At 43.4% G+C, this 26,779-nt stretch overlaps 2 protein-coding genes across 4 annotated transcripts in view; one reads left to right on the top strand and one right to left on the bottom strand.

Annotated features, from left to right (window-relative positions):
* The window catches only part of LOC137620769 (serine-rich adhesin for platelets-like), a 297,666-nt gene that overhangs the window by 79,826 nt on the left and 191,061 nt on the right, over positions 1–26,779 (top strand). The gene's annotated exons all lie outside the window — the stretch shown is intronic.
* LOC137621005 (T-cell activation inhibitor, mitochondrial-like) overlaps positions 1–26,779 on the bottom strand; it is an 85,682-nt gene that overhangs the window by 10,324 nt on the left and 48,579 nt on the right. The window contains exon 5 of the mRNA XM_068351445.1: positions 13,575–13,706. Within this exon, the coding sequence (XP_068207546.1) occupies positions 13,575–13,706 (132 nt within the window). The remainder of the gene's footprint in view (positions 1–13,574; positions 13,707–26,779) is intronic.

The raw sequence follows: 26,779 nt of genomic DNA, 5'->3' as shown, positions 1-26,779 counted from the left end.
ATATATATATATATATATATATATATATATATATACTGTATATATATATATATATATATATATATATATATATATATATATATATATATATATATATATATATATATATATATATATATGTATATATATATATGTGTGTGTGTGTGTGTGTGTATATATATATATATATTTATATGTATACACATATACATACCTACATATATACATAAATACATGCATACAAATATATATATATATATATATATAAATATATATATATATATATATATATATATATACTGTATATATATGGGTTAAGGAAAAAATCCGCGAAGTGGTGAATCCGCGATGGTCGAACCGCGAAGTAGCGAGGGTTCACTGTACTGCTTGGTGATTATCTTAACTCCGCAAAGGGAATATCTGGACTAGGCCTCTGACAGGGGTAAAGGCATTTACCACTCTAAAAGTCCTTATCCTTAAGTGATCTTTCTTATGTTTTCCAGAGAGGCTTTGTAGCCTCTCTAGACTAGGAAGGAAGTACTGTACTGTACCGAAGTCCTGGTTAACCTATTGACGGGAAAAAATAAGAGGGCAACTTTCGAATTCACAGTTGGGCTTTATTCTCATGGAGTCATGACCTCCCCAGGGATATGGAAAGTCAAGTTTCTTCTGACCAGGGAGAGATTCTGCATACTCATAGTCTTGTGACAGTAAACACCACTTGCACCAAGGATACTTTCGTAACTAGCAGAGACATCGCTTCTCGGGACGGGTAATATTTTCCTGGAGGAAAAGGTTCTGTCATCCAAATTCTGGTTTCTGGGAGGATTATTCCTCCTAAAACAAAAAAGTGCCAGTTTATGGTCAGACATCTGGCTGCCACTGGTTGGGGCTGGCTCCCTTCCATAAGCTAGGGAAGGGAGGGCCCATATTTCCATAGCCTAAACTTCTTGTCACGATCTTGATTCCCAACAGGGGTATAGGTTAGAAACCATAGCTTTCTTCTCGAAGGTAGTATCCTATAAATATTCCTTGAGGTAGACCTGGTAAGGGTTAGTGGTTGGTACCTCACCATAGTATTGGGTAACCAACAGTAACTAACAATCTTAAAATCAACTAATTGCTATGCCAATTACAAAAATCAAAAAGCAGGGGGTGGGAGATCCAAAGAAATCCCACCTTTTACTGTAAAGGCTAGGTGAAATGGAAACTTGAACCACGTTCTTCCTCTACCTGCAGCAATTATTAGAATACTCTTGAGGAAGAGAATACCTAACACTGGGGCTAAATGCCATAGATGCCCACCTCGACACCTACATAGTGGAGGTCTATCTAGACTAACCATGGAATGGAAAAAGAGAAAGAGAGGAGGCCCATGATATCTTCAATGTTCAAAGAATGAACATCGACTGATTTTACTACTTCCTTCAGTACCATAAAGTCCATTCCCTACTTGTAGTAAGTTCAAGCACATACTTATTACCAGTAAAAGCTATTGAACCCCTCGGTTTTTGTCTTCAGGGAGAGAAGAACTCGACCCCTTGGTCGGAATAGTTTGAACTGGGGGATGACTATTCATCTTATACAGGTCTCTCTGTATACGCTGAGAGGCAGGGCTACCAGTCATCGTCCTTCTTCCTGAAGTACGTTGTCCCAGTCTAGTGATCTTAGCTATCACCGACTCTACTTCTATCTGGGAGAACTGATAAGGGGAAAGGGGAATAACCTCATCCGAATTTCTCCAACTCAATGTCTCTCCAGGGGGCAATTGTTTCAAATATATGGACAAGATTGTGTCATGTCTTTTTAAGACACGGTTCCCCAATAGAGGAACTGTCTGAAGTAAAAGGAATTCTAGGGCTTTTGATTCTGCTCATGACAACTCTTCAAATCGTCGTAGGACATTACAATCCTTAAGATCTTCCGTAGTCGCATAGTGGGATATTACTCTAGACCAATGGTCGAGCCATGAACAGGTTTGGATTGCGAACATTGCTGCTATTTCCATGTTCATTATTTCTGTGGCTGAGAAAACGGAGAAGAAGCAGATACGTTCTCTGTTTGGGCGGGTGGCACTAATTTAGCCAAGTTCTCTGGAAAGGGTAATGGGGTTTGAAAGGCTCAGGAGGGTGCAAATAAAAAGTTAGCCAAGTTCTCTGGGAATGGTATGGGCTCTGAAAGGCACCAGAGGGCACAAATAAATTTCTCTACTCAGATGGGGTCAGAGGTGATAACCCTAAGGACCTGTTAGCTCTAAGATAATTCTCTGAGGCTGAAGCCTACATATTAAATAGGTTTAGCGTCTCTTTCGTTTGTTTCAAGAGTTTTACACCATAATTGATTTCAGGATTCTATGCTTGCGTCTTAATCCTGTCTCCCGTTTCTTCTCAGTGACAGGTTTCTCTAAGGGAGACTGCTAAATTTCCTAGGGGAAGGATAAGGTTCCTAATCTTTGTAGCTTGAGCCATCTCAGAAACTGACATAAAGATTCCAAAAGGGTTGACTTCTGTTGGATCAGCACCAGCGCTCATAGCAGGAGCCCATGGGTTTAAGCATTAACCCAGCTGTCAAGGTTCTTTTCTGCTCAACATGTTCAACTGAAGGATGGGTTACGTTTCTCAGATTCAGTCTATTATTATTATTATTATTATTATTACTACTTGCTAAGCTACAACCCTATTTGGAAAAGCAGGATGCTATAAGCCCAGGGGCACCAACAGGGAAAATAGCACAGTGAGGAAAGGAAACTTAAGGAAAAATAAAATATTTTAAGAAGAGTAACATTAAATTAAATATCTCCTATATAAACTATAAAACCTTTAACAAAACAAGAGGAAGCGAAATAAGATAGAATAGTGTGCAAAAGACTTATTGGACTGAAAAGCACCAGCTTTGTCTCCAACAAAGGCCTCGTCCATGCCTCTTAGTCAGGTTGACACTTAAATCAGACTAGAGTTCCGTTGCAGGCGTACGGTAAAAGGATTGTTTCCAATCTTCACCTTTCAAGATTCGTGAAGGGGAATCCCCCGAGCAGACAATCATTCTATGCTCATCAATCATGTTTGTTGGGCCATAATTTAGGCCACCATCCAGACTTTTTAGGGAGGATGACTCAACCTTGATGTGTTGGAGAAAAGTTCTCACACATAAAGCTAGCATATGATCTGTCCTTGCGGGGAATATCCTGGGATGAATTGTAAGCTTGTCTTGCAGGTGAAGAAAATTCTTCATGCGCAACAAGGTTGGCATGCGTGATGTCGTCATCACTCACTGAGATGACGGCGCGTACAGCTTTGTCAGGCTGGACGATGATCCTACTTGAATCCTGACGTGTTTGTTTCGGTGAATATGCTACTCGACTTCCCTACTCTAGGTAAGGAAGGAAATTTGATTGGCAGGTTGTAGAAAACATGATTAATAGCAATTCCACATAAATAACTCAGAAGCTTGTACCCTCGTAGGATTAACCTGCAGTCAGAACGAAATAAAAAAGATAGGTTTAACAGCTTGGATTGATTTATGAGCTAACTGAACTAGCTACCAGTAAAGAGAAATTTCCTTTCCTGTTTGACTGTGATGCTTCATAATAAAAAAAATATAAAATTTAAGTTTAGCTTAAATGAAATTTTGTATCATCATGTGATGATTATTCTAAAATGCTTTGTTTAAAAAACAAAAGTGCAAATTTTTTCCTGAGTTACCAAATTTTGGTAAATTCTATATAAATTCTTATTTCCTTATTTTTTTCATTAAAATCACAAATTTTAAGTAATTTGTATTTTTCCTAACAGTACTTACCTCGAACTACTTTCTTAGGAGTATCTGGGATCTCCTCCCAACCGACCAGAGTTTTGTGTAGTTTACCCTACTCCCGTTTTCTATGCGGGGTAACCTCTGGCGGAGTGATACGCGCCCTGAGGCGACCCCGGGTCAGAGAGCATGCTTGCTCAGGTCTCAATCCCCAGTAAGTTCTTGATAGCTTAGGTATCTATGAAGTCCAGCAAGGCACTCGGGGTAGGATGGGCGGGCCATTACCCGAAAGTAGATCGAGGTAAGTACTGTTAGGAACAATACAAATTACTTAAAATTTGAGATTTGTTCCAACACGGAATACTTACCTCGAACTACTTTCTTAGGAGACTTATACCTTAGGAGGTGGGAGTGTCCTTCAGGACCTAGAGACCATGACAAGTATAGAAGAGGAACCTAGGTAGGAGACTAGGTTCAGCTGACCCCAAGAGAAAACACGAGAAATAGGGAAAACTACGCAAAAAACCATCTTAGTGTCTAAGTAACTCACCTCTACAAGAATCCTAGGAGACATGTCCTTCCAATGATGGTGTATCCCATGGCAGTTTCAGGGGGCTACTGGAGGCATTTCCGGTAAGGGAATAGGGGAAGGAAGAACAAGGGGTTAAGGAAGGAACCTGTGTCTCTTGGACTTACTACCCGCAGTTACCACTGGGGCTACACCTTTAAACCGTTTGGAGCGCGGAAATGACAGGACCGAGCGAAAACCCGTCCAGGGATTTCCTCGAGTAGTCCTTCAAGTAGTGAGCCGTAAAGGTCGACTGGCTAGACCAAGTACAGGCCCTCAGGATTTGGCCCACTGCCATGTTTTTCTCAAACGCCAATGAAGTACTTAGGCCCCTAATGTCGTGGGTCTGGGCTTTCCTGGAAGGGGGACCCCTGCACTACTGTAGGCCCTGACGATCACCTGCCGTAGCCAGAAGGAGATAGTGCTCTTGGAGACTGGCTTCTTCACTAGTCCTGAGGAAACGAACAGACTTGATCTCGGGTCGAAGCCTAGCTGTCTTCTCTAAATACTTCCGTACTGCCCTGACAGGGCACAGTAAAAAGTCCCTCGAGTTGCCTGAACGAGGGATTGCCGGCACTGAGAACCCTTCCAATTTGGGATCCCACACGGCTGGATTCTGAGTCTTTGCCACGAAGGATGGTACGAACCTGAAGGTAGCTTCACGCCAACCCTTCGAGTGTGACACCTCGTACGACAGCCCGTGAACCTCCCCTACCCGTTTTACTGATGCCAGAGCTAACAGAAAAAACTGTCTTGAGGGTGAGCTCCTTGTCCAAGATGTCTTTTAGGGGTTCGAAGGGGGGTTCTGACAGCATCTTCAGGACTCTGGCCACGTCACACTGGGGCACCCTAACGGCTTGAGGGGGGCACGATTGTTCGAAGCTCCTGATGAGCATCGAGATATGTCTGGAGGCACCCAGGTCGATGCCCTTCAGGAGGAGGACTTGGCCCAGGGCAGCCCAGACTCCTTTGATGGCTGGGATGGACATGTGTACCTCGTCCCTGAGATAAACTAGGAAGTCCGCTATCTTTGGAATGGAAGCCCTCAATGGTTTGATGTTCCTCGAGACACACCACTTAGTGAAGGTGGCCCATTTTGCCTGGTATACTGCAGCTGATGAACGCCTCAGGTACCCTGACATCCTTGCTGCCATTCTCGACGAATATCCTTCCTTCCTCAGAAGAAGTTCGATAACCTCCACGCGTGAAGGCATTGGGACCGAGGGTTTTCGTGGAATCTTTGAAAGTGAGGCTGCCGGAGAAGGTCTGGCCTGTCCGGAAGGGGCCAAGGTGGAAGGCGCGCCAGTCCCTTTAGATCTGCGAACCACTCTCTCTCCGGCTACCAGGGCGCTACCAAAGCCATCCACAGGTTGTCCGCTCTCCTCACCCTGTTGAGGACTTGTCTGAGCATCCCGAAGCGGTGGAAGGCGTAAACGTCGAGGTTGTCCCAAGGGTGCTGGAAGGCGTCCTCGAACGCCACTTCTGGGTCTGGCACAGGAGAACAAAACACGGGGAGCTGTGCGTTCAGTCTCGTTGCGAAGAGGCCTAACACTGGCGAGCCCCATTTCTGAATGAGGGTCTTGGCCACTTCCGGGTGCAAGGACTACTCGGATCCTATCACTTGACCCATTCTGCTGAGGCCGTCGGCCAGGACGTTCCTCTTCCCTGGAATGAACCTTGCTGAGATCCTGATCTGTTCCCCTTTGGCCCATTCCAGCAGTTCCATCGTGAGGCCGCACAACTCCTTTGATTTTAGTCCTCCTTGTTTCTTTATGTAGGCCACCACCGTGGCGTTGTCACACAGCAATGCCACGGTGTTTCCCCGGAGCTGATGGACGAACTCCAGGCACGCTCTTCGCACTGCCATCATCTCTAGCACGTTTATGTGCTGGTTTTTCTCTACCTCCGTCCAACTTCCTCTTGCTGTCTTGTCGAGGAGATGGGCACCCCACCCCTCCTTGGATGCATCCGTGAACAGAAGCATCTCCGGAGGGTCGGCTGCGAAGGGCATTCCCCTGAGGGTGCTCGATCTGGTGAGCCACCACTCTAGGACTTCCTTCGTCTCCGGGAATACCGGGACCACCTTGTGGGGGGAGTCTGTCTGGTTCCAGATCTCCTTCAGGTTCTATTGTACTCCCCTGAGTTTGAGCCTCCCCTAGGGGACTAGCTTCTCTAACGACACGAGGTGGCCTATCAGTCTTAGCCAGTCCTTGGCTCTCCTGGGCTGGTTCGACAGGAAGGGCAGGAGGATCTGGTCCAAGTTGTCCAGTCTCTCCGCAGAAGGGAAAGCTCTCGCCAACCAGGAGTCCAGAACCATTCCGAGGTAGTTCATCCTGGTGGAGGGTATCAGTTGGGACTTCTCTAGGTTGATGATGATACCCAGGACGTTGCAGAACCGCAGGAGTTTCGCGCCTTGCTCCCTCAGTACTTCCCCTGAGGCTGAAAGTATCAACCAGTTGTCCAGGTACCGAATCAGGCGGATGCCCTGTTCGTGTGCCCATGCTGAGACTTGTGAAGACCCTCGTGAAGACCTGAGGGGCTGTGGACAGACCGAAGCAGAGGGTCTTGAACTGCAACGCTTGGGTACCCCATTTTACCCTTAGGTACTTCGGGCTTGAAGTCGGTCTTGCACACGAACCTGTTGAGGGCTGAGAAGTCTACGACTGGTCTCCAGCCCCCTGTCACTTTCTCTACCAGGAAGAGTCTGCTGTAGAACCCTGGACCCGGGTTCTTGACTGGTTCTATTGCCCCTTTCGCCAGCATCGCAGAGACCTCTTCTTGTAGGGCTGTCCTTCTCAAGGGGTCTTTGGGTGCCAGCCACTCTGCCTGCTGATCTGGTATCAGAGGTGCGGGGTCCGCCAGAAAGGGCAACCTGTACCCTTCTTTCAGGACTGTTACGGTCAACGGATCTGCTCCGTGGTCTCGCCATGCTTGCCAAGAACGTTTGAGGCATCCCCCCACCTGAGGCTTCGGCAGGAGTAGGGGGCCTCTCTCCCTACCTTCTTCGAGAGGCGCGGCCTGAACAACCTCTTCTGGCGGCTGCATAAGAAGGCCTGAAGGTTGACTGTGCCGCAGACGTTCCTCTACGGCTGCATAAGAAGGCCTGAAGGTTGACTGTGCCGCAGACGTTCCTCTACGGGGGGGCTGCAAAGGCTGAGGCCAGGCCGTAGTAGGGGCGTCTCTCCTGGGCTGGCTAGGTGAGGCACAAGGAGGGAGGGAGACGTCAGAGGGTGTCCTTCTATGGGCAGGTCTTCTCGCTGGAGGGGGTCTGGGTTCTCCCGTATCCTTCAGCTTCCTGACCCTCTCTACCGTCTCCTCCACTGCCTTCAGGGGGAACACCGAGTCGTCCCACAGGGGTAGGCTCCTTAGGGACCTCGCTTCTCTGTCCGGGAGCCTCCTGACGAGCTTGTTGAGCACCGTGTCCCTCTTCCGCAGTACCCAATTGGCGGCCTGTGCGATGGATTGGTACGAGAGGAACTTTAGGGCCTTACCTCCCGAGCTAATCAGCTCCTTCAGTAAGGCCTGGTTCTCCGGGACTGCGAGATCGTAGGAGGACTGGAAGCCTAAAAAGCATGGAGGCCCACCAAGCTAGCCACGAGAATACGTGCACTAGGTCCTTGGCTATCTCCTCCATCATGGCAGTTTCTGAAGGGGAGAAACTAACTGGGGCGGTGGTAGCCCTCTCTTCAGCTGCTCCTTGCCCCAGGATGGCGACTGCTGGTTCCACAGTACAGGGACCCGCGCGATGCCCTTCGAGAAGGTAAAAATGGCTCTGGGACTTTAGGCCTTGGAGAAGTTTGGAGGAGCTCTGGCTCTTGGGAGCTTCTGCGTGGTTGGCCAGGATCTTGTTAACGTGAGCCATACCCAGCCTAACATCCCTAGCCAAAGGAAGAGCTAGTGAGGGTCTCTGCTGCACAGGAGCATCTACCAGCCTGCTGAGGCTCGAGAGCTAGACTTCGTCCGAGGAAGGCTCGGGTTCGTCCAGCCTGTGGTGACGCCTAATGAGGCATATTACCCTCCTGTAGGCCGAAACTTCTGCTGCTGAACCTTCCACGCCATCATCTACATCCTCCGTAGGACGCTCCACAGCTTGTGACGGAGGGCGCCGTACGGGGAGGGGGAATCTTCTTGGAATGGTCCAATCTCAGCGGTTCAGGGCGTAGAACGGGCATCGCCGCTGAGACGGAGACCTCCGTCCTGGACTTATCCCTACTTACGGAGGTCCAGGGAGTTGCCGGCTTGCTCGTCGAAGGGAGTTGCCTCTCTCATTCCTGTCGACTCATTGTTGATTTGGAGGTCGGGACGCGGCTGCCAGACCGAAAGGGCGACTCTCTCCGCTGGGCGGATGGAGTTGGAACCTTCGCAGGCTTATGCCTGTCCGCTGAGACCTGAAGAGATGATTCCCTCCATCAATTGTATCTGCTGCTGGGGACGTACCTCACTGGAGAGCGCGCCCTTGGGAGCCAGCCCGAGGTGCCCGGAACTGCTGACATTTCCAGAAGTTGACTACGTGGGATGACGACCCATTCTTCCCCCGGGGAGCCACTTCTATACTTCTTTCTGGGGGATCAAGAGCGCCTCCCCACGTAGCGGTATCTGGAAGGGGAACGTGAACGTGACCGTCTCCTGCGGGACCTATCTCGGCTTCTTTTAAGGTCCCTCGGGGCTCCGTCTTCCGAGGAGCATGAGTAGGCCCCGACCAAGGAGCCCGATGACTTGTAGGTTCTCACTGGCGGGCCCGAGTCGCGCTGCGTTGCTGGTGGGTCCACGCGTCGTTCGGTCGGTGACGAAGTCTCCAGAAAGACGGACGGGAACGTAGTTGAAGGCGCTGGAGGGGAGCGGGGGAGCTCCTCGCCTGGGAACCAGGTTTCAAACCCTTCTTCCATCCTCAAGGGTGACCTGAAGGGCGTCTTCGGCGGTGCCCACGCGAGGGAGTCTGACGGCAGTGAGTCTTCCTTCTCGGCGGCACCCTCAGCTGCGGAAGCACCTGAAAAACATGCCCACAAGGAGGGAGAAGAGGCTGTAACAGTTTTTCCCCACACAGGATCATCCGACGAGACAGGCCCTGCTTGCACCAGGGTTCCGTCCCCCAAACCCACTCCCGTCCTTCCCTCAGGCCCCTCACTTGCCCAGAATGACGTCACAACCCAACTATCCCATAATTCAGACTCCAGGGGAAGGGCCACAGGCCTCTTTCCCGCAACTGACTTACCTCGTCCCCTACTCTGGGTAGGGGAAGGAGGCAGCGAGGCTCTGTCCGAAGATACGCCCGGCGAAGCAAGAGGCGAAGAGACGCTCGGTTTCCTAGGTGATCTCTTAGACGCCTTCTTTTTCTTGGTGCCGTAACGCACCCACTGCACCTCGTTCCAGGACTCGCACTCCGGACACATGGCTGTAGGGGAACACACACTGACCCTAACGTAGAACACAAGGAGTGCGGGTCAACTTCAGGCTTCGAAAGGAAAGCTCCACACAATTTTCGGGCCATAGGCCCAGGACAACGACGGGGATGCTCCATTAAGCACTAGTAAGGCACCGCGAGACACAGGAACACAAAGGGAAAAGGATAAGGCAGAGCACAAAGGTACCACGTGGGAACCGCGTGAGACACAAAGGGAGTCGGGGACACAAAGGGTCGCACTGGGTAAGGAGAGCGTCGTGATGTTATCGCGACGCGACCAGAGAACTTACTGGGGATCGAGACCTGAGCAAGCATGCTCTCTGACCCGGGGTCGCCTCGGGGCGCGTATCACTCCGCCAGAGGTTACCCCGCATAGAAAACGGGAGTAGGGTAAACTACACAAAACTCTGGTCGGTTGGGAGGAGATCCCTGATACTCCTAAGAAAGTAGTTCGAGGTAAGTACTCTGTGTTGGAACAAATAACAATTCAAGAAAAAAAAAAAAAAGGAGAGAGAGAGAGAGAGAGAGAGAGAGAGAGAGAGAGAGAGAGAGAGAGAGAGAGAGAGAGAGAGAGAGAAAGAGAGAGAGAGAAAGAGAGAGAGAGAAAGAGAGAGAGAGAGTGTCAGTCTATTGTTACAATTGTAATGCAAATTTATATTTTTCATCATGCATTTTATATTACACACCAAATATTACTTAAACATACTATATGTATGTACCTCTTTCAACCATCTTTATTATAAAAATTTCTATGCAAAGGGTTTATCACTAAGGAGTTAACATGTATTATGGCTTCAGTTGTACCTAGCTGTGATTATTCTACAGCGAGTGTTCCTAACTATGTTGCTGCCTATGATGTAGGGTCATTGATAGGAACTTAGTGGTTCTGTTATTGTAGACTGATTGATTGATTGATTGAGAATTTCTGGCATCCTGACATCTATGGTCATTGACGCCAATCTGGTACAGTACAGTATTGTGGAATTTGGGATCAACATACAGTTCTGGAGTCTATATCATAGTATCATTATCATTACTAGCTAAGCTACAACCTAGTTGGAGAAGCAGATGCTATAAGCCCAAGGGCTCCAACCTTGAAAACAGCTCAAGGAAATAAGGAAATAAATAAACTACAAGAGAAGTAATGAACAGTTAAAATAAAATATTTTAAGAACAGTAACAACATTAAAATGGAGCGTTCATCATGAACTATAAAAAGAGATTTATGTCAGCCTGTTCAACATAAATACATTTGCTGCAAGTTTGAGCGTTTCAAGATCCACCGATTCAACTACCTGATTAGAAAGATAATTCCCCGATTTGGTCATTGCTGGAATAAAACTTCTAGAATACTTTGTACTATTGAGCCTTATGATGAAGTCTTGACTAGCAGAATTAACTGCATACCTAGTATTATGAACAGATCTGAATGCAAAGTATGGTCAGAATTAAGAAAAATTTTATGCAACATGCTTAACGAACTAATTGAACAACAGTGCCAGAGATTAATATCTAGATCATGAATAAGAAGTTTAATAGACCATAAGTTCCTGTCCAACAAATTAAGATGAGGTTCAGCAACTGAAAACCAGACAGGAGAACAATACTGTACTTGAAACAAGGCAGAATGAAAGAATTAGAACACTTCTTCAGAATAGATTGATCACAAAAATCTTAAAAGACTTTTGCAATTAGCCGGTTTTTGTGTAATTGAAGAAGAGACAGACAATGTATTTCTTAAAAATAAATTTGCTATCAAGAATCACACCTAAAATTTTAAGAATCATACAAAGTTAAAGAAATATTATCAGTGTCGAGTTCCAGATGTTGAGGAACCAGTTTTCTCGACCTACTTACAATCATACTTTGAGTTTTGTTAGGGTTCAACTTCATGTCCCACAATTTGTACTATGCACTAATTTTAGCTAAGGGATTCACAACCTCAGATCTACAATCAGAATATGGAATTGATGCAAAGAGAGTAGCTTCATCTGCATAAGGAACGAGCTTGTTTTCTGGGCCAAACCACATGTCATGTGTATATAGTATGAAAAGTAATGGGCCAAGAATGTATGAAAAGTAATGGCCCAAGAACACCACCCTGAGGAACACCAATTATCACATTCCTACATTCACTATGGTGCCCATCAACAACTACTCTCTGCAATCTATTACTTAAAAATTCAATAATGATGCCAAGAAAAGACCCACCAACTCCCAACTGTTTTGGTTTGAAAACAAGGGCCTCATGATTAACACGGTTAAAGTCAGCAATAAAATCAATGCCAATGATACCAACTTCCTGACCACAATCAAGGGATTTCTGTACAGCATTGGAAATTGTAAGGTTATCACATGCTCCAGGGCCTTTACGAAAGCCAAATTACAAACTAGGGAACCGATGATTACATTCAGCCAATCTACTTAAGTCTGTTTGCCAAAACCTTTAGATAATATGGGAGTTATGGAAATTGGGCAGTAATCAGCTGGACTTGAGCTACCACAAACACATTTACATAAGATAAGCCATGATAGTAAAACGACAATCGAAGATAGAATCATTCATGTCCAGGTTCCGATAAATTGAACATAAATAGAAGTTGTTATGCCTACCACAAACTTTTATTACCTAAACCTCATGACATCCACATCTGTGGCCTAACTTATGAGAAGCAGGGTATTCAGTCCTAATATATACCGCCATTCCCCTGGCCCTATAGGATTGGCATCCGGTTTCTAAATATTATTTGCTTCTTAAAACCAGTTATAAGGAGCTCAAATGAGTGCCTCATATGATAAAACAATGTTACTGAGCATCAAAGAACATCATACTGTCTGGATGCAATTGTGATGTCTTTAATGTCAGCATGCAGGACACAAATACTGCAATACAGTAGATGACACTAGCAAAGTCTAAGACGTACTGGTCCCAGATTTCGCTCAATGTCTCCAGACTGAATAAGAATTAAAAACTGTAAAAAAGATTTATCATACCTAAAACAAACTTAACAATAATGATGATAAAAATATGTTCAGAAATGTATGTAAAGTGACTGATATAACCCATAGATTAAATATAAAGTCGGATAAAATTGGTCAACATGGCAGAGCCTATACACCATGCAAGGCTAGTATCCTCCAGTATAGCCACTTCAACTAAAGGGTGGACAGTAAAAATGGTTTTAAAAGCAAATATCGTGAGGAAGATAAAAAAAAAAACAGATAAGGAAGTTAACCTCTTGAAAGCCACCAGGCATCCATGGCACTTCTATTAACCTGCCTAACACATGATTTCAAAAAACAAGATGAAAAATAAGATAAAATAGTGTGCCTGAGTGTACCCTAAAGAACTCTACTCAAAAACAGTGGAAGACCATGGTACAGAGGCTATGGCACTACCAAAGCCTAGAGAACAATGCTTTGATTTTGGAGTGCCCTTCTCCTAGAAGTGCTACTTACCATAGCTAGTCTCTCTTCTACCCTTTAAAAGAGGAAACTAGCTACTGAACAATTACAGTGCAGTAGTTAACCTCTTCAGTGAAGAAAGACTGTTCGATAATCTGTGTTGTCAGGTCTAAGAGGACAGTGGAGAATGTGGAAAGAATAGGCCAGGCTATTAGGTATATGTGTAAGCAAAGGAAAAATGAGCTGTAACCAAAGAGAGGGATCCAATGCAGTACTGTCTGGCCAGCCTAAGGACCCAACAACTCTCTAGCAGTAGTATCTCAATGGGTGGCTGGTGTCCTGGCTAACCTACTACAACTTGAAATTGTTGATTTTAAAAACAAGCTTTTCCTCTCTATGGGTGTAACATGATAAGGCTGATCTTATCAACAAATATATACATATGCTTTAGAAGAAAGGCTAATAACATACCTCTCATAACTATGTATTCTCTGCTTAGCATGATCCATATTTTCAGTGATAAAGTTCACCAATAGCCATGGAGGACAAGAGGAAGGTGTCAAAATCTGCCCAGTTGGAGAAAGCATGAGTGGTCCGGCTGCTCTGGAAGGTAAAATAACCTTAAAATGATACTGAAATCATTTACAATATTTACAATAAAATAAAACTACAAAAACACACATCATCATAAATGCTTTTCAACAAAATTCCCTTTATGGTACAGTACTGTGTATGGAATTTTTTCTTTCCTGTCACCTCTGTTGCATGCTTTCTGCTTGAGTTTACAGCAACATTCCCTACAATTTCATTAACTTGCCTAAAGATCTTTGTCCTACTACTTTCATGCCAACTTCTTGTTCGACTATTCTACATCAGGTCCCATCATAAGTCAAGCCATTTCTGTATTTGAGACCATACTCATTTTGAGACAAGACATGGAGAGGAAAAATATTCTATGAGATATCAAATTAAATAATTGAATGAGAAAAACTTGCTTAACAACTTAAATTTGAAGGCTGGTGCTTTCATGGAAGCTTTTACTGGTATTTCTTCTGCTCAAGTAAATGGGAATATTTGTCCTCAAGTGACACGTCAGACAACGCACCAATCAAGTACCATTGATGACCAAGGCATTCAGCTGGTATGCCTTCTGAAAACAGGAATCTTTGAAAAATGAATCTCAATGAATATTCTTTTGTTAATAATCAAAATGTTCTTAATTCTACAAGATTTCTTCAATCATTGTTTTCAAATTTTTCAAAAATATTTCAAACTGAATCAGTCCTCAACATCCCTGAGCATACTGCAAAATTATATTAGATTCTATTCATTATTTAAGTGCATATGATATGGGATGCCAAGGCAATACTGTACTCTAATGACAATAATCCAGTCTCTATCTGTAATGGTTCCTTATATATATATATATATATATATATATATATATATATATATATATATATATATATATATATATATATATATATATATAAATATATATATATATATATATATATATATATATATATATATATACATACATATAAATATATATATATATATATATATATATATATATATATATATATATATATATACGCAAAAGCCAGTAGGAAATAATAAAAAGCTTTAGTACCAAGCGCTTTCGTGCATTTTAATTCACGTCTAAAAATGGGATACGGTTATTTTCTTCATTTTCTATAGTGAATTTTATTAATGGTACTAATGAATTAATGATCGAAACAAAACCCTCAAGATTAAAATTTTCTTCTAAAATACCTAGAACATCATCAACATATCGATGCCACACAATTTGGGAAGACCACACTGAAGGAATTAATCTAGATTCAAAAAGTTCCATATATATGTTGGATAAAAGTGGGGACAAAGGATTACCCATAGCCATACCAAAAACTTGTTCATAGAAATCTCCATTAAAACTAAATTTACACTTTTTAATGCACAAACAAATGAGCTCAATAATAGTATGGGTTGATAAAGGTAAATTATAAGCATCTAAAATACCCGACAGGAAATCCAATAAGTCATCAACCGGCACTTTGGTAAACAATGAAGTTACATCAAAACTTACTAATCTATGTCTAGACGTAAGGTTAACTTTTTGTAATTTTTCGCAAAGATCAACAGAATTTTTTATATGAGAGGTTGAAATAGATCCTAAGATTGGGGAAAGTAATTTGACTAAATATTTGGATAATTTATAGTTAATAGAACCTGTAGCACTGATAATTGGTCTGATTGGATATCCTGTTTTATGGGTTTTGATTAAACCATATAAATAAGGCAAAGACGGACCAGTAGAGATAAAGGCAATAATTAAGGATTTTTCTTGTTTTAAGATAGATTTTAAGTTTTTATCAAAATCTTTGATGACATCGTCTAAGGGATTAACTCTTAATTTTATGTAAGTGGAAACATCAGATAAAAGTACATACTTCTTTTCTAAATAAGTTGCTTTGTTCATAATAACTAATACTGTACATTAGCTTTGTCTGCTTTTGTAATATGTAATTCACAGTCATTTTTCAACGATTTTAAGGCTGTTAAAAACCGTTTAGGGAAATTGCAGGTGTTTGCATATCCCATCACCGAATAAATAAGCCCTTTAGCAATGTCGATGTTACACTGGGGAATTTTCTTAGTTTTTTCCAATTTTACAAAGGCAGAGGCAATATCTACACTATTAGGTTTTTTATTTACTGCAAATGATAAACTATACCCCAAGGCCTTTTTTACTTCACTTGATACAGGTTTATCAGACAATTTTATAACACAATTTTCTTGAAAATTCTTGTTCCAATCACTAGCCTGTATTAGTCTATTCAATTTATTTTCCAAATGAACACTTAAAACTTGTAATTTCTCTCTTAGTCGGGAGTAGATCTCGTTCAATACGGGTGTTCTCCAGTCAAGAGGAACATCACGCATAAAATCAAATTTAGTCTTGCGTAACTGCTTGAATGATAGTTGTTCTGACCTTCTTGTAGTTTCCAGGTGTTTCTTGAGGGATAGAACACTAAAATCACTAAATGGGTTGTCGATATCTTTTCTTAGTCGAGCTGGGAGTAACGTTTTGGGGATCACATGTTCCTCTAAACAACGATGCAGAAATTTTCGTCGGAGTCTAGTAGAATGGGCTTTCACCAGGGAGTGTTGAAAGTCCTTTAAGAGATAAGATAGGAAGGGGGAAACGAGGCAAAAGTTACGCGTGGCGTCCATTATGTGTAGAAATCATGAAAGCTGACACGTGATGAATATAAAATGTATTAGAGCCACGAAAGGAAAAATGAAAAAGACTTGATTGGAGTTAGTACTTTCATCCACTCAGGACATTATCAAACTCAGCAATGAGAATACATATACAAAGACATCGTATTTATACAGAAGGGGATCCAACAGCTGTCAGTTTCTTAATAATTCCGGAGAAGTCAGATTTTAGATAAAAGGATAATACTGGATTAACGGAAAACAGACCTGGGCTTAGATTCAAATTTCTACCTTGAGTACAGGAGATTAAAAAGGATTCAACAATATTCCTTTGGAAATAGTCATTTATATGGATTACTTTTTCCGTCTTTGTAAATGTATTCTCATTGCTGAGTTTGATAATGTCCTGAGTGGATGAAAGTACTAACTCCAATCAAGTCTTTTTCATTTTTCCTTTCGTGGCTATAATACATTTTATATTCATCACGTGTCAGCTTTCGTGATTTCTACACATAATGGACGCCACGCGTAACTTTTGCCTCCTTTTCCTCTTCCTATCTTATCTCTTAAAGGACTTTCAAAACTCCCTGGTGAAAGCCCATTCTACTAGACTCCGACGAAAATTTCTGCATCGTTGTTTAGAGGAACATGTGATCCCCAAAACGTTACTCCCAGGGCAAGAGTCAACCGATCCTTCATTAGCTTATGCCCAGGCAATTTCTTCTCTTCGGCGGTGATGTAGGTTCGACTGGGCATCTTCTTCCAAAACAGCCCGGTTTCATCATAATTAAATACTTGCTGCTCTACGTAGCCTTCTTCCAGCACGATCCTTTCGAAGTTCTTGACAAAGTCAGCTGCAGCCTTTGTGTCCGCACTAGCAGCCTCTCCGTGGCGAACAACTGAATGAATCCCGGACCGTTTCTTAAATTTCTCAAACCAGCCACGAGATGCCTTGAAATCATCTGAGGAAGGTTTGGTTGAACTCTCCCCAACATCACCCCCAGAGCTCTCCTCCTTCAAGTCCGTAAAGATGGCATGCGCCTTCTCGCAGATGACGGTTTCGGTGATGGTGTCGCCAACGATCTCTCTGTCCTTGATCCACACTAGCAGAAGTCATTCCATCTCTTCTATGATAGGGCTACGGCGTTTTGAAATAATGGTGATCCCCTTAGAAGGTTTCACTGCTTTAATATCTTCCTTCTGTTTAAGGATTGTCGAGATCGTCGACATATTACGGCCATACTGTTTAGCAAGTTCACTCACGCAGACGCCACGCTCATGTTTTTCAATAATTTCCTGCTTTATGTCTAAAAAAAGCATTTCCTTCTTCCTTTTCTCACCACTACCACCACCACTTGCAAAACTAAGCCTTTTAGGACCCATACTTTACGTAAATTACCGTTAAAGGATGCACGTAAAAAATCACGATTAAAACACAGTTAATAGCAGAACGCACAGGGCACAACCGCAAGAAGCCGACGAGAACAGAGGACTGACCCGAGCTGCGCTAATTGAGGGTCCCTCCGAGGTCGAAGTGCTGCCTTCTATCGGCGGAAATAAAAAAACACTTCAGGCGCAATGAGCACCGACTACGCGTACGAGTATTGTTTACTTCGGGTGTCGAAAAAAACATTCGGGTGTAGAGTAGGAACGTGTTCGAATTGTACTTCGCGTGTCGAAAAATTCGGATACAACCGGTACGACGAAAATTGCTTACTTCGTGTGTCGAAATAAAATTCGGGTGTAGAGTAAAAAATTTGCTCGAATTTTACTTCGGATGTTGGAAAATTCGGATGTAGATACGTTTGGATGTAGAGGTTCCACTGTATATACATATATATATATATATATATATATATATATATATATATACAGTGGTACCTCTACATACGAATGTCCCAACATACGAATTTTCCAACATACGAAGTAAAATTCGACCAAATTTCTACCTCGACATCCGAAGTGTTGCTCCAACATACGAAGTAAACATTACGCCATTGAGCATTGAGTGCTCAGTTCTCTGTTCTTGTGTGTATTGTGTGGTTGTCCTCTGTTTGGTCTGTTGTTAACAGTGCTTATTTTATTCCTTTTCTCACATTTCCTTTTTGATTTTATCTATAATCATGGTGCCTTAGAAGCTAAGTTTCAGTATAGGAAGAAGGCAATTCTTTCATTAGAATTGAAGCAAGAAATTATAGAAAAACATGAGAGCAGTGTGCATGTAAGTGATACTGTATGGCTTAACAATATGGCCGGAATAGGCCTATGATCTCGAGGATCATCAAGCTGAAGGCAGCCATTAAAGCAAATAACCATCGAAGGGGATCACCATTATTACAAGACATCGTAGCAATACCCTGGAAGAGATAGAACACCTTTTGTTGATAGGGATAAAGGACAAAGAGATTGTTGGCAACGATCATTTGTGAGCAGGGCCAGCGTGATGAACAGAAAGAAAGAAAAAAGTGAAGCAAAGAAAACCAAGATAGCATTAACAAGCTCTTTTAAATAAGACTTCTCTCTTTTTCTGTTTCTCTCTAAACATAGCATTAACATGTTCTTTAAATAAAATCTCTCTCTCTCTCTCTCTCTCCCGTTCTTCTTCGCTGTTATAGTGTTAGATACGTCTGTTATTTTTTTTTCCGAGAGAGAGAGAGAGAGATTATACAAAAATGTGTTTAGAGTACATATGATTTTTAACAGCGTCAACGATTTGAAAAACAATTAAATGTAACTAAGAAAGTAATAACAGCTAATCTGAATTCCTTTATTAACTAAAACAAATATTGATACAAACACACTCGAGTGCATATGCACAAACACACACACAGGTGCAAGAATTGCTACGCAGTAAGAGAAACGGTCGGGGAGGAGGTAGAGATGGTGACTGCGATAACATACCGTAACTCGTCACTGAAAGTGATGAAAATAAAAAATCAAAAGAAAAAAAATGTAAAAAATATGAAATATAAAAATAAAAAAAAAATAAATAAGCTAAGTTAGATTAAAATTTCCGTAGTGTAAGTTACGGTATGTTATCGCAGTCACCATCTCTACCTCCTCGCCGATCGTGTCTCCTCGTGCGTGTGTGTGTGTTTGCACATACGCACACGAGTGTGTTTGTATCAATATTTGTTTTAGTTAATAAAGGAATTCAGATTCGCTGATATTGTTTTTTTAGTTACATTTAACTGTCTTTCAACTCGTTAACGCTGTTAAAAATCATATGTACACAACACATTTTTGTTTAATCTCTCTCTCTCTCTCTCTCAGAAAAAAATAATAGACGTCTCTAACACTAACAGTGAAGAAGAACACACACACACGCACGAGGAGACACGATCGGCGAGGAGGTAGAGATGGTGAGAGAGAGAGAGAGAGAGAGAGAGAGAGAGAGAGAGAGAGAGAGAGAGAGAGAGAGAGAGAGAGAGAGAGAGAGAGTATTTATTTAAAGAACATGTTAACACCATGTCTACCTTCTCGCCGATCGTCCGTCTCCTCCTGGCGTACCAAATCCTACACCTGCGTTGGCCTGTCTCTAAGGTAAAGTGGCAATAAAACACATTTTTTATTTATTATTTCTTTATAATTATCTTTTTTTACATGCTTCTTTCATATTATGCAGTTATGTTATTGTTATGTGTAATTATGTGTAGCCATTTATTAAGGATTTATTATGGGTTTTTAGGCTGAGGAACGAATTAAATGAATTACCATGCATTCTTATGGGAAAATTTGTTTCTACATCTGAACATTTTCTACATCCGAAGTCGGTTGTGGAACGAATTAAATTCGTATGTAGAGGTACCACTGTATATATATATATATATATATATATATATATATATATATATATATATATATATATATATATATATATATATATATATATATATTCATATATATATTTATATATATATATATATATATATATATATATATATATATATATATATATATATATATAATATATATATATATATATATATATATATATATATATATATATATATATATATATATATATATATATATATACTGTATATACAAATTGGAAGGAAAACAATATTCAACAGCCCACCCACAAATTCCCTCTCAATCCCAGGTATTTTGAAAAAAAAAAATTCAGACTTGAATCCAAATTGCTAGATTTAATTGGATACTTTGACTTGGCCCTAAGGCCTGCTTCACACAATCGGACTGAAACCCTGCGGTTTAGAAATCAATGTACATCAAAGAGGCCTTTCACACGCTGCGGAAAATATTTGTGAGGAAAAATATCCGGACGGTAGTGAGCACTACAGTTTAGAATACTCGAGAAGTTTATGGCGTCCTTCAAATGTGAGGTTTTCTCCCGTGCAATAGTAGTGGTTCAGTTGTTACAAGGGGTAGGCATTCCTCTTCTGCTGCTATTCTTCAGTGATTAATATGAATTGTCTTCTCATTATTGTTATTATTATTTTTTTCTCTATCACAGTCTTTTGACTGGGTAGTATTTATAGAGTAAGGTTCCAGGTTACATCCTGCCTCCTTAGGATTCCATCCCTTTTCTTATTAAGTGTGCCGTTCTTAGGATCACACTCTTCTGCATGAGTCCTGGAGCTCCTTATGCCTCTAGTTTTTCTAGATTTCTTTTCAGAGATCTTGGGATCGTGCCTAGTGTTCCTATGATTATAGGTACAATTTCCACTGGCAAATCCCATATCCTTCTTATTTCTATTTTCAGGTCTTGATACTTATCCATTTTTTCCTCTCTCTCTCTTCAACTCTGGAGACCCATGGTACTGTGACATCAATGAGTGATACTTTCTTTTTGATTTTGTCAATCAATGTAACGTCTGGTCTATTTGCATGCATCACCCTATCTGTTCTGATACCATAGTCCCAGAGGATCTTTGCCTGATCGTTTTCTATCACTCCCTCAGGTTGGTGCTCGTACAACTTACTGTATTACTGCAAGGTAGCCAATGTTTCTTGCACTGGCTCCAGTGGAGGGCTTTTGCCACTGAATCATGTCTCTTTTTGTACTGGTTCTGGACATTTGCTTGCAATGTGGTTTATGGTTTAATTTTTCGTATTGCAATTCCTACATATGAGAGAGATGTTATTTCCATCTATCGTCCTTTGAACATACATATCTCATTCTTAGGGCCTGATCTTGTGCTGCTGTTATCATTCTTTCAGTTTCCTTCTTGAGCTCTCCTCTCAGTAGCCATTGCCACGTGTCATCGCTGGCTAGTTCTTTAGTCTGTCTCATGTATTGTCCGTGCATTGGTTTGTTGTTCCAGTCCTCTGTTCTGTTTGTCATTCTCCTGTCAATGTCCCACCCATGCATTCTTGAGCCACTCGTATTCACTGGTTTTCAGATATTGACCCAGTGCTCTATTCTCGGTGTTGACACAGTCCTCTATACTTACTAGTCCTCTCCCTCCTCCTTTTCGCGCTATGTATAGTCTGTCCGTATTTGCTCTTGGGTGTAGTGCTTTGTGTATTATCATATGTTTCCTAGTTTTCTGGTCTATGCTGCGGAGTTCTGCCTTCATCCATTCTACTATTCCTGTGCTGTATCTGATTACTGACACTGCCCATGTGTTTATAGCTTTTATCATACTTCCGGCGTTGAGTTTTGAGTTGAGTATCGCCTTGAGTCTCTGCGTATATTTTTTCCAGATCGTGGCCTTCACCTCTTGGTGTTTTATAATATTATTTCTGGGCTCCACCTGTGCCGCTCCGTGAAATGCTAATTTTGCATCATTTCTACGGTATATAACTGCTATGAATTACCAGAGAAAAAAGTTGCATAGGAATGCCAGGGTTGAACCCAGCTCGCTCACCTATATAAGGTGTCGGTATAATACTGGGGCGTGATAAATCACAACCAGAGGTCTCGCGCCATTTAGATATCTCCTCCTCAATATCGCTGTTACAGCGAGGTGCCGTTCAACACCCACCACTGAATGCTACTACCACCATCTCAACCCACGCCATCTACGTCACTCCTTTCATAGCATCATCGCTCTCCGCTGTTGTGATTTTTTGGCTGTGTTTTTTCGGTGTTTTTTCTCCGCTCTAGTGCAAGATGTCGGATGTTCAAGTTTCCCCTTCTAAGTTAAGTACTAGATCTATGAGTTTTGAGCTTTTGGAGGTAGCATTGTCCTTATTTTTACTTTTATTAGAGTTTTTGTTTTTTCCTCATTCGATGGATCCGCTCCGCGGCGGCCATGTTGGCTGGCTACCCCCTTCGCTCATTCTTAACGCCTTACAATTAGTCTTCTATACTAATTGTTTTTTGTTTGGAACCCGTTACACTGCAGTTTCATACCGATTAACACTTTGCTATTATGATATTATGCTACGTATCATAGCTTTTGAACTTTAGGTTGGCTTGCTTGCTTGCCTTCGAGGCGCGTTCCTGGATGGTTTTTTGATACCGCGTTATGGTGTTTTTTATCTAGTTTTATTGCATTTTACCACCTAGTTAAGATTAACGCTTTAGTTCGAGTGGGACTCTCGCTTGGCAGTTTTTATTTTAGTTTTGTTATCCTACCGATAGGCATCTACCCGATTTAGAAGTTATGTTGGCCCCTCTGTCCAGCTCGGCACCTACCCGCGCTGAAGGGCTCGGCTGGTTATTGTTTTTCCCTGCCATTCCCCTGCGTCCCTCTCTTACTATTTTATTTTAGATTGCGCATGCCTTAACCTAGTTCGATGTTACATTATTTTACATTATTTTATTATCCGTATATGATCATTCCGTTTTGTTATCTCGTGGTTCCATCGGACAGGTTGGTACTCCTGTCCTCCCCCGGTCCCATGTGATCGCCTCGAGCCCCACCATTGGCTAGTTCTTGCTGGCTCCTCCCTCTCCCCCTATCGGTGTATGACACCCCATACCCTCATCCCCCTCCAGGGATACCTAACGTCTCTCAGAGACTTTGGAGTCAGCTGTTTTGCTTTACAGGTCGAGTCCTCTCGTTCCCCAGCCTCCCCCCCCCCTCCCATCCCTCTTCCGGGATACCTACTGACTCCTTCCCCTAGTCGGAGCCGAGACCAGCTGTCGAGGTTATAGTCTAGTACGCTCATTTACATGCCTTGTCGTAGCCATTTTTCCTCCGCCGCTCTGATTGGCCATCGGTCGACTGGGGAGATCTCGGTTGTGTTTTGGGTATTATTCAGCATGATTCCCTCCGTTACGCTCCGTATCCTACGGGGCCTCTACGATATTAGTCCCTTTTCGTTAGTGGGGAATCACGTTAGATCTTTTATTTATTGAGTTTTATTACATTATTGTCTCTGTTCGTTAAGGTCCTTGTGGCTGGCGGGGAGTCATTGGCTCCCCCCTCCCTCCCTTTTTGACTCGCCTACTGGTTGTGACCCCCGGGTCCACCTCAGTTGTCTCCCCAGAGCCAACGGTATAAAAATGTCAGTATTATTATAATTTATTCTATACTTCCCCGGTACCGACGGGATAGTATATCTCCCCACATTCTTGACAATACTCTTATTGAATGATCATAACTAAATACGGATTTGTTTTAACCTTTTATTATTGCCTATGCTAAGTTTTTTCCACCCCGATTATTATACCGGTTCGGAATGTTATTCTTAGTCTTTATCCCGGTTCTATACCGGTTTAATTTTAGTACCCGGAGCACCCAGGTTCCCCTTGGGATACTAACCTACTATGAGATACTTATGTATCTTTATTATTACAGGTGGTCCGCTGTCAGATGACAGCCTCTGCGGCCGTGCTCCAGCAAGCGTGCGGCCACGATGTTTGCGTTTGCAAGTCGCACGCTCACTGTGCTGTCCAGGTGGACGACCTGATCGTCTGGCATCCAGACAACTGCGTGGTCTGCTACGGGCTGGTCTCCACGCTTACCTCGGATTCGGTAGGTGTCCCTGTTGTTACTATCCAGATTTACTTCGGATTTAATCTCTGGATTTTCCTTGTTATTTCCATTGTAATCTCTTATCGAATTAAAACATTTAATCTCGGCTTACATGTTTTTTACACTTCCTTTGACGAAGTTACTTTGTTATTAGTAACGGTTTATTTTCTTTCAGAGCTCTCAGTCTTCTAAGACCTCTGCCTTGGTGACCCTTAAGGTCTGGGTCGGCGGGTTCGCCCGCAATGTCAAGGCCAAGAAACCATACGTCTTGTCCGAGGAAATGTGTACCTTGATATACTCCAACGCCAAGACCTCAGCTGCGGTCCCCAAGGACGTGGCGGACCCCATCATCACCAAGATCAACGAAGCTCTGCTCCTGTCTGAGGATCACGAAGTGATGGGGGAAGCAATTGTGGAGGACGTCACGGCTACCAACCTCGACATCAAACCTATGGCTCTCGACGAGCCAGAGCTAGGTAGGGAGGTAGGTGAGGCAGGTGGGTCCCGGGCTAAGATTCCTCTCCTTAGTCCGTCTTTTTCTACCTCTTCTGCTAATTCTTCTTTTCAGGGGTTCTCGGGGAAGCACGTGGCTGATATCAGGCCACGTCCTGTTGCCCCTAAGGTTAAGTCTCTCCGTAGACCCTTACTGAAGACCCGCAAGTCTTCCAAATCCCCTAAATCAGTCAAGACTTCGTCTTCCAGAGTCCCCAAAGACTCAGCTGTAGCTTCTTCTTCCTCTCTTGGGTCGAAAGCGAAGACACGCTCCAAAACCAAGACCCCGGAGGCTTCCTTCGATCCGGACGCCTTTTCCAGCAAATTACTGGACCAGATCGGTTCCTTAATGACGTCCCTCACTGAGAGGGTACAACACCAGGAGAGTCTCGTTGAGAGCCTCATGCGTTCGGGACTGCCGCAACAACAACATGTCATCCCGGATGCCTCTAAGCTCCCGGAGTTTGTCAAGAGCAACCCGTGGAGAATGGCCTTGCACTCCCCTTTCAAAGATGGCATGTTGACCATCGAGGGATGTGGCACCCGGCCTATTAAGGACTTTGAATTCTACCCGCCGGGTCTCCAGTTCCCCTTCCCCGGTTTTGCTCGTCTAACCGAGGAGGCTCTTGTAAGGCTGGATAAAGTTCCCAAGGAAACAGTGATCTATCCGAAGGAACAGGCTCAGTCTACCTGGGTTCAGACCCTGAACGAGTGGGAGTGTGTGAATACCATGCTCACACCCCATAAAAGCTCCTACACGATGTCCGTGGTAGACAAGCAAACCCCCACTCCGTGTGTCACCAAGATGATGGACCTTACCCATCAAGCTATCAACAAGGACAAGCCGTTACCACAACTGCAGGAAACGGACCTGACTTCCCTCCTGTTCCCGGGAGATCAGGAGTGCTGGATTAACGCCCCAGCCACATTCACGGCGGGCAAGCTAAGTGCTGACAGTGCTTCCACACAGTTTAGCGAACGTCTTCCCAGGCTTCCGGAGTCCTTGATCCGCCTCGAGTTCGAAGCCCGGGCCCGGCTAAGTAGGTCAATTAACTCAGCTACAATGGCTGAAATGACCTCTTTAATGTACGAAGAGGAACCCCTTTTTAAGGTCCTGACAAAGTCTTTGCTTCAGACCTTGCTGACTGATGCCTACGACTTCCTTGCAGCCAGATGTCGTTGCCGTAGACAAGTCTTGTCTGAGGCCACCATCAGACATGAGCCTAACAAGCTCATTAAAGCCCCGATCTGGGGTCCTGATTTATTCCCGGAGGACCTCGTTAATAACGTCCTCAGCGAGGCTGCCAGAGTCAACCAGAGCCTCAAGGTTCGGTGGGGCCTAGTCCCCAAACGTAAGTTCGAACCAGCCAGCAACCAATCTCTGGGTAGGAAGAGGCTAAGACCTTTCCAATCCTCCCAAAACCGGCAGTCACTTCAAGTAGTCCAGACCATCCCGGTATCGCAGGGGAGTCAACCCTCCACTTCAAAGGGACAACCCCAACAGCAGTATGTGTTGGTCCCTCAGTCTCAGGTAGCAACTACCTCGTATGCTACTTCCCCTGCCTTTAACCCCAACTATGAAACCCAAGGTGCGTTTCAAGGTTACCAACGCGCCAGAGGCTCGGGTGCGAGAGGAACTTTTTGCAACAGGGGTGGCGGAAGGACCTATTCCCGAGGCCGAGGAGGCAAATCCGCAGCGAACCATTGAGAATCCTCGGGTAGGGGGAAGACTCTACATCTTTCGAAACAGTTGGAAGTTCAGCAATTGGGCTTTCAGCATAATTTCTAAAGGTCTGGGGTGGAGTTGGATAGAAGGGCCCCCTCCACCAACTAGTTTCCATCAACTTCCAACGAAGGAGCTAGCCTTATATGCAAACGATCTATTGCAAAAGAACGCAATCAAAGAGGTAAATCACTTGAAATTTCAAGGTCGCTTTTTCAGCGTGCCAAAAAAAGACTCAGACAAGCGAAAAGTAATCTTGGACCAGTCCCATCTGAATTCTTACATTCGATGCGACAAGTTCCACATGCTAACCGTCTCTCAGGTGCGGACCTTACTTCCCC

The sequence above is a fragment of the Palaemon carinicauda genome, chromosome 27 (genome assembly GCF_036898095.1).
Source record: "Palaemon carinicauda isolate YSFRI2023 chromosome 27, ASM3689809v2, whole genome shotgun sequence".
In the NCBI taxonomy this organism is placed as follows: domain Eukaryota; kingdom Metazoa; phylum Arthropoda; class Malacostraca; order Decapoda; family Palaemonidae; genus Palaemon; species Palaemon carinicauda.
This window is presented reverse-complemented; position numbering and strand designations above follow the sequence as displayed.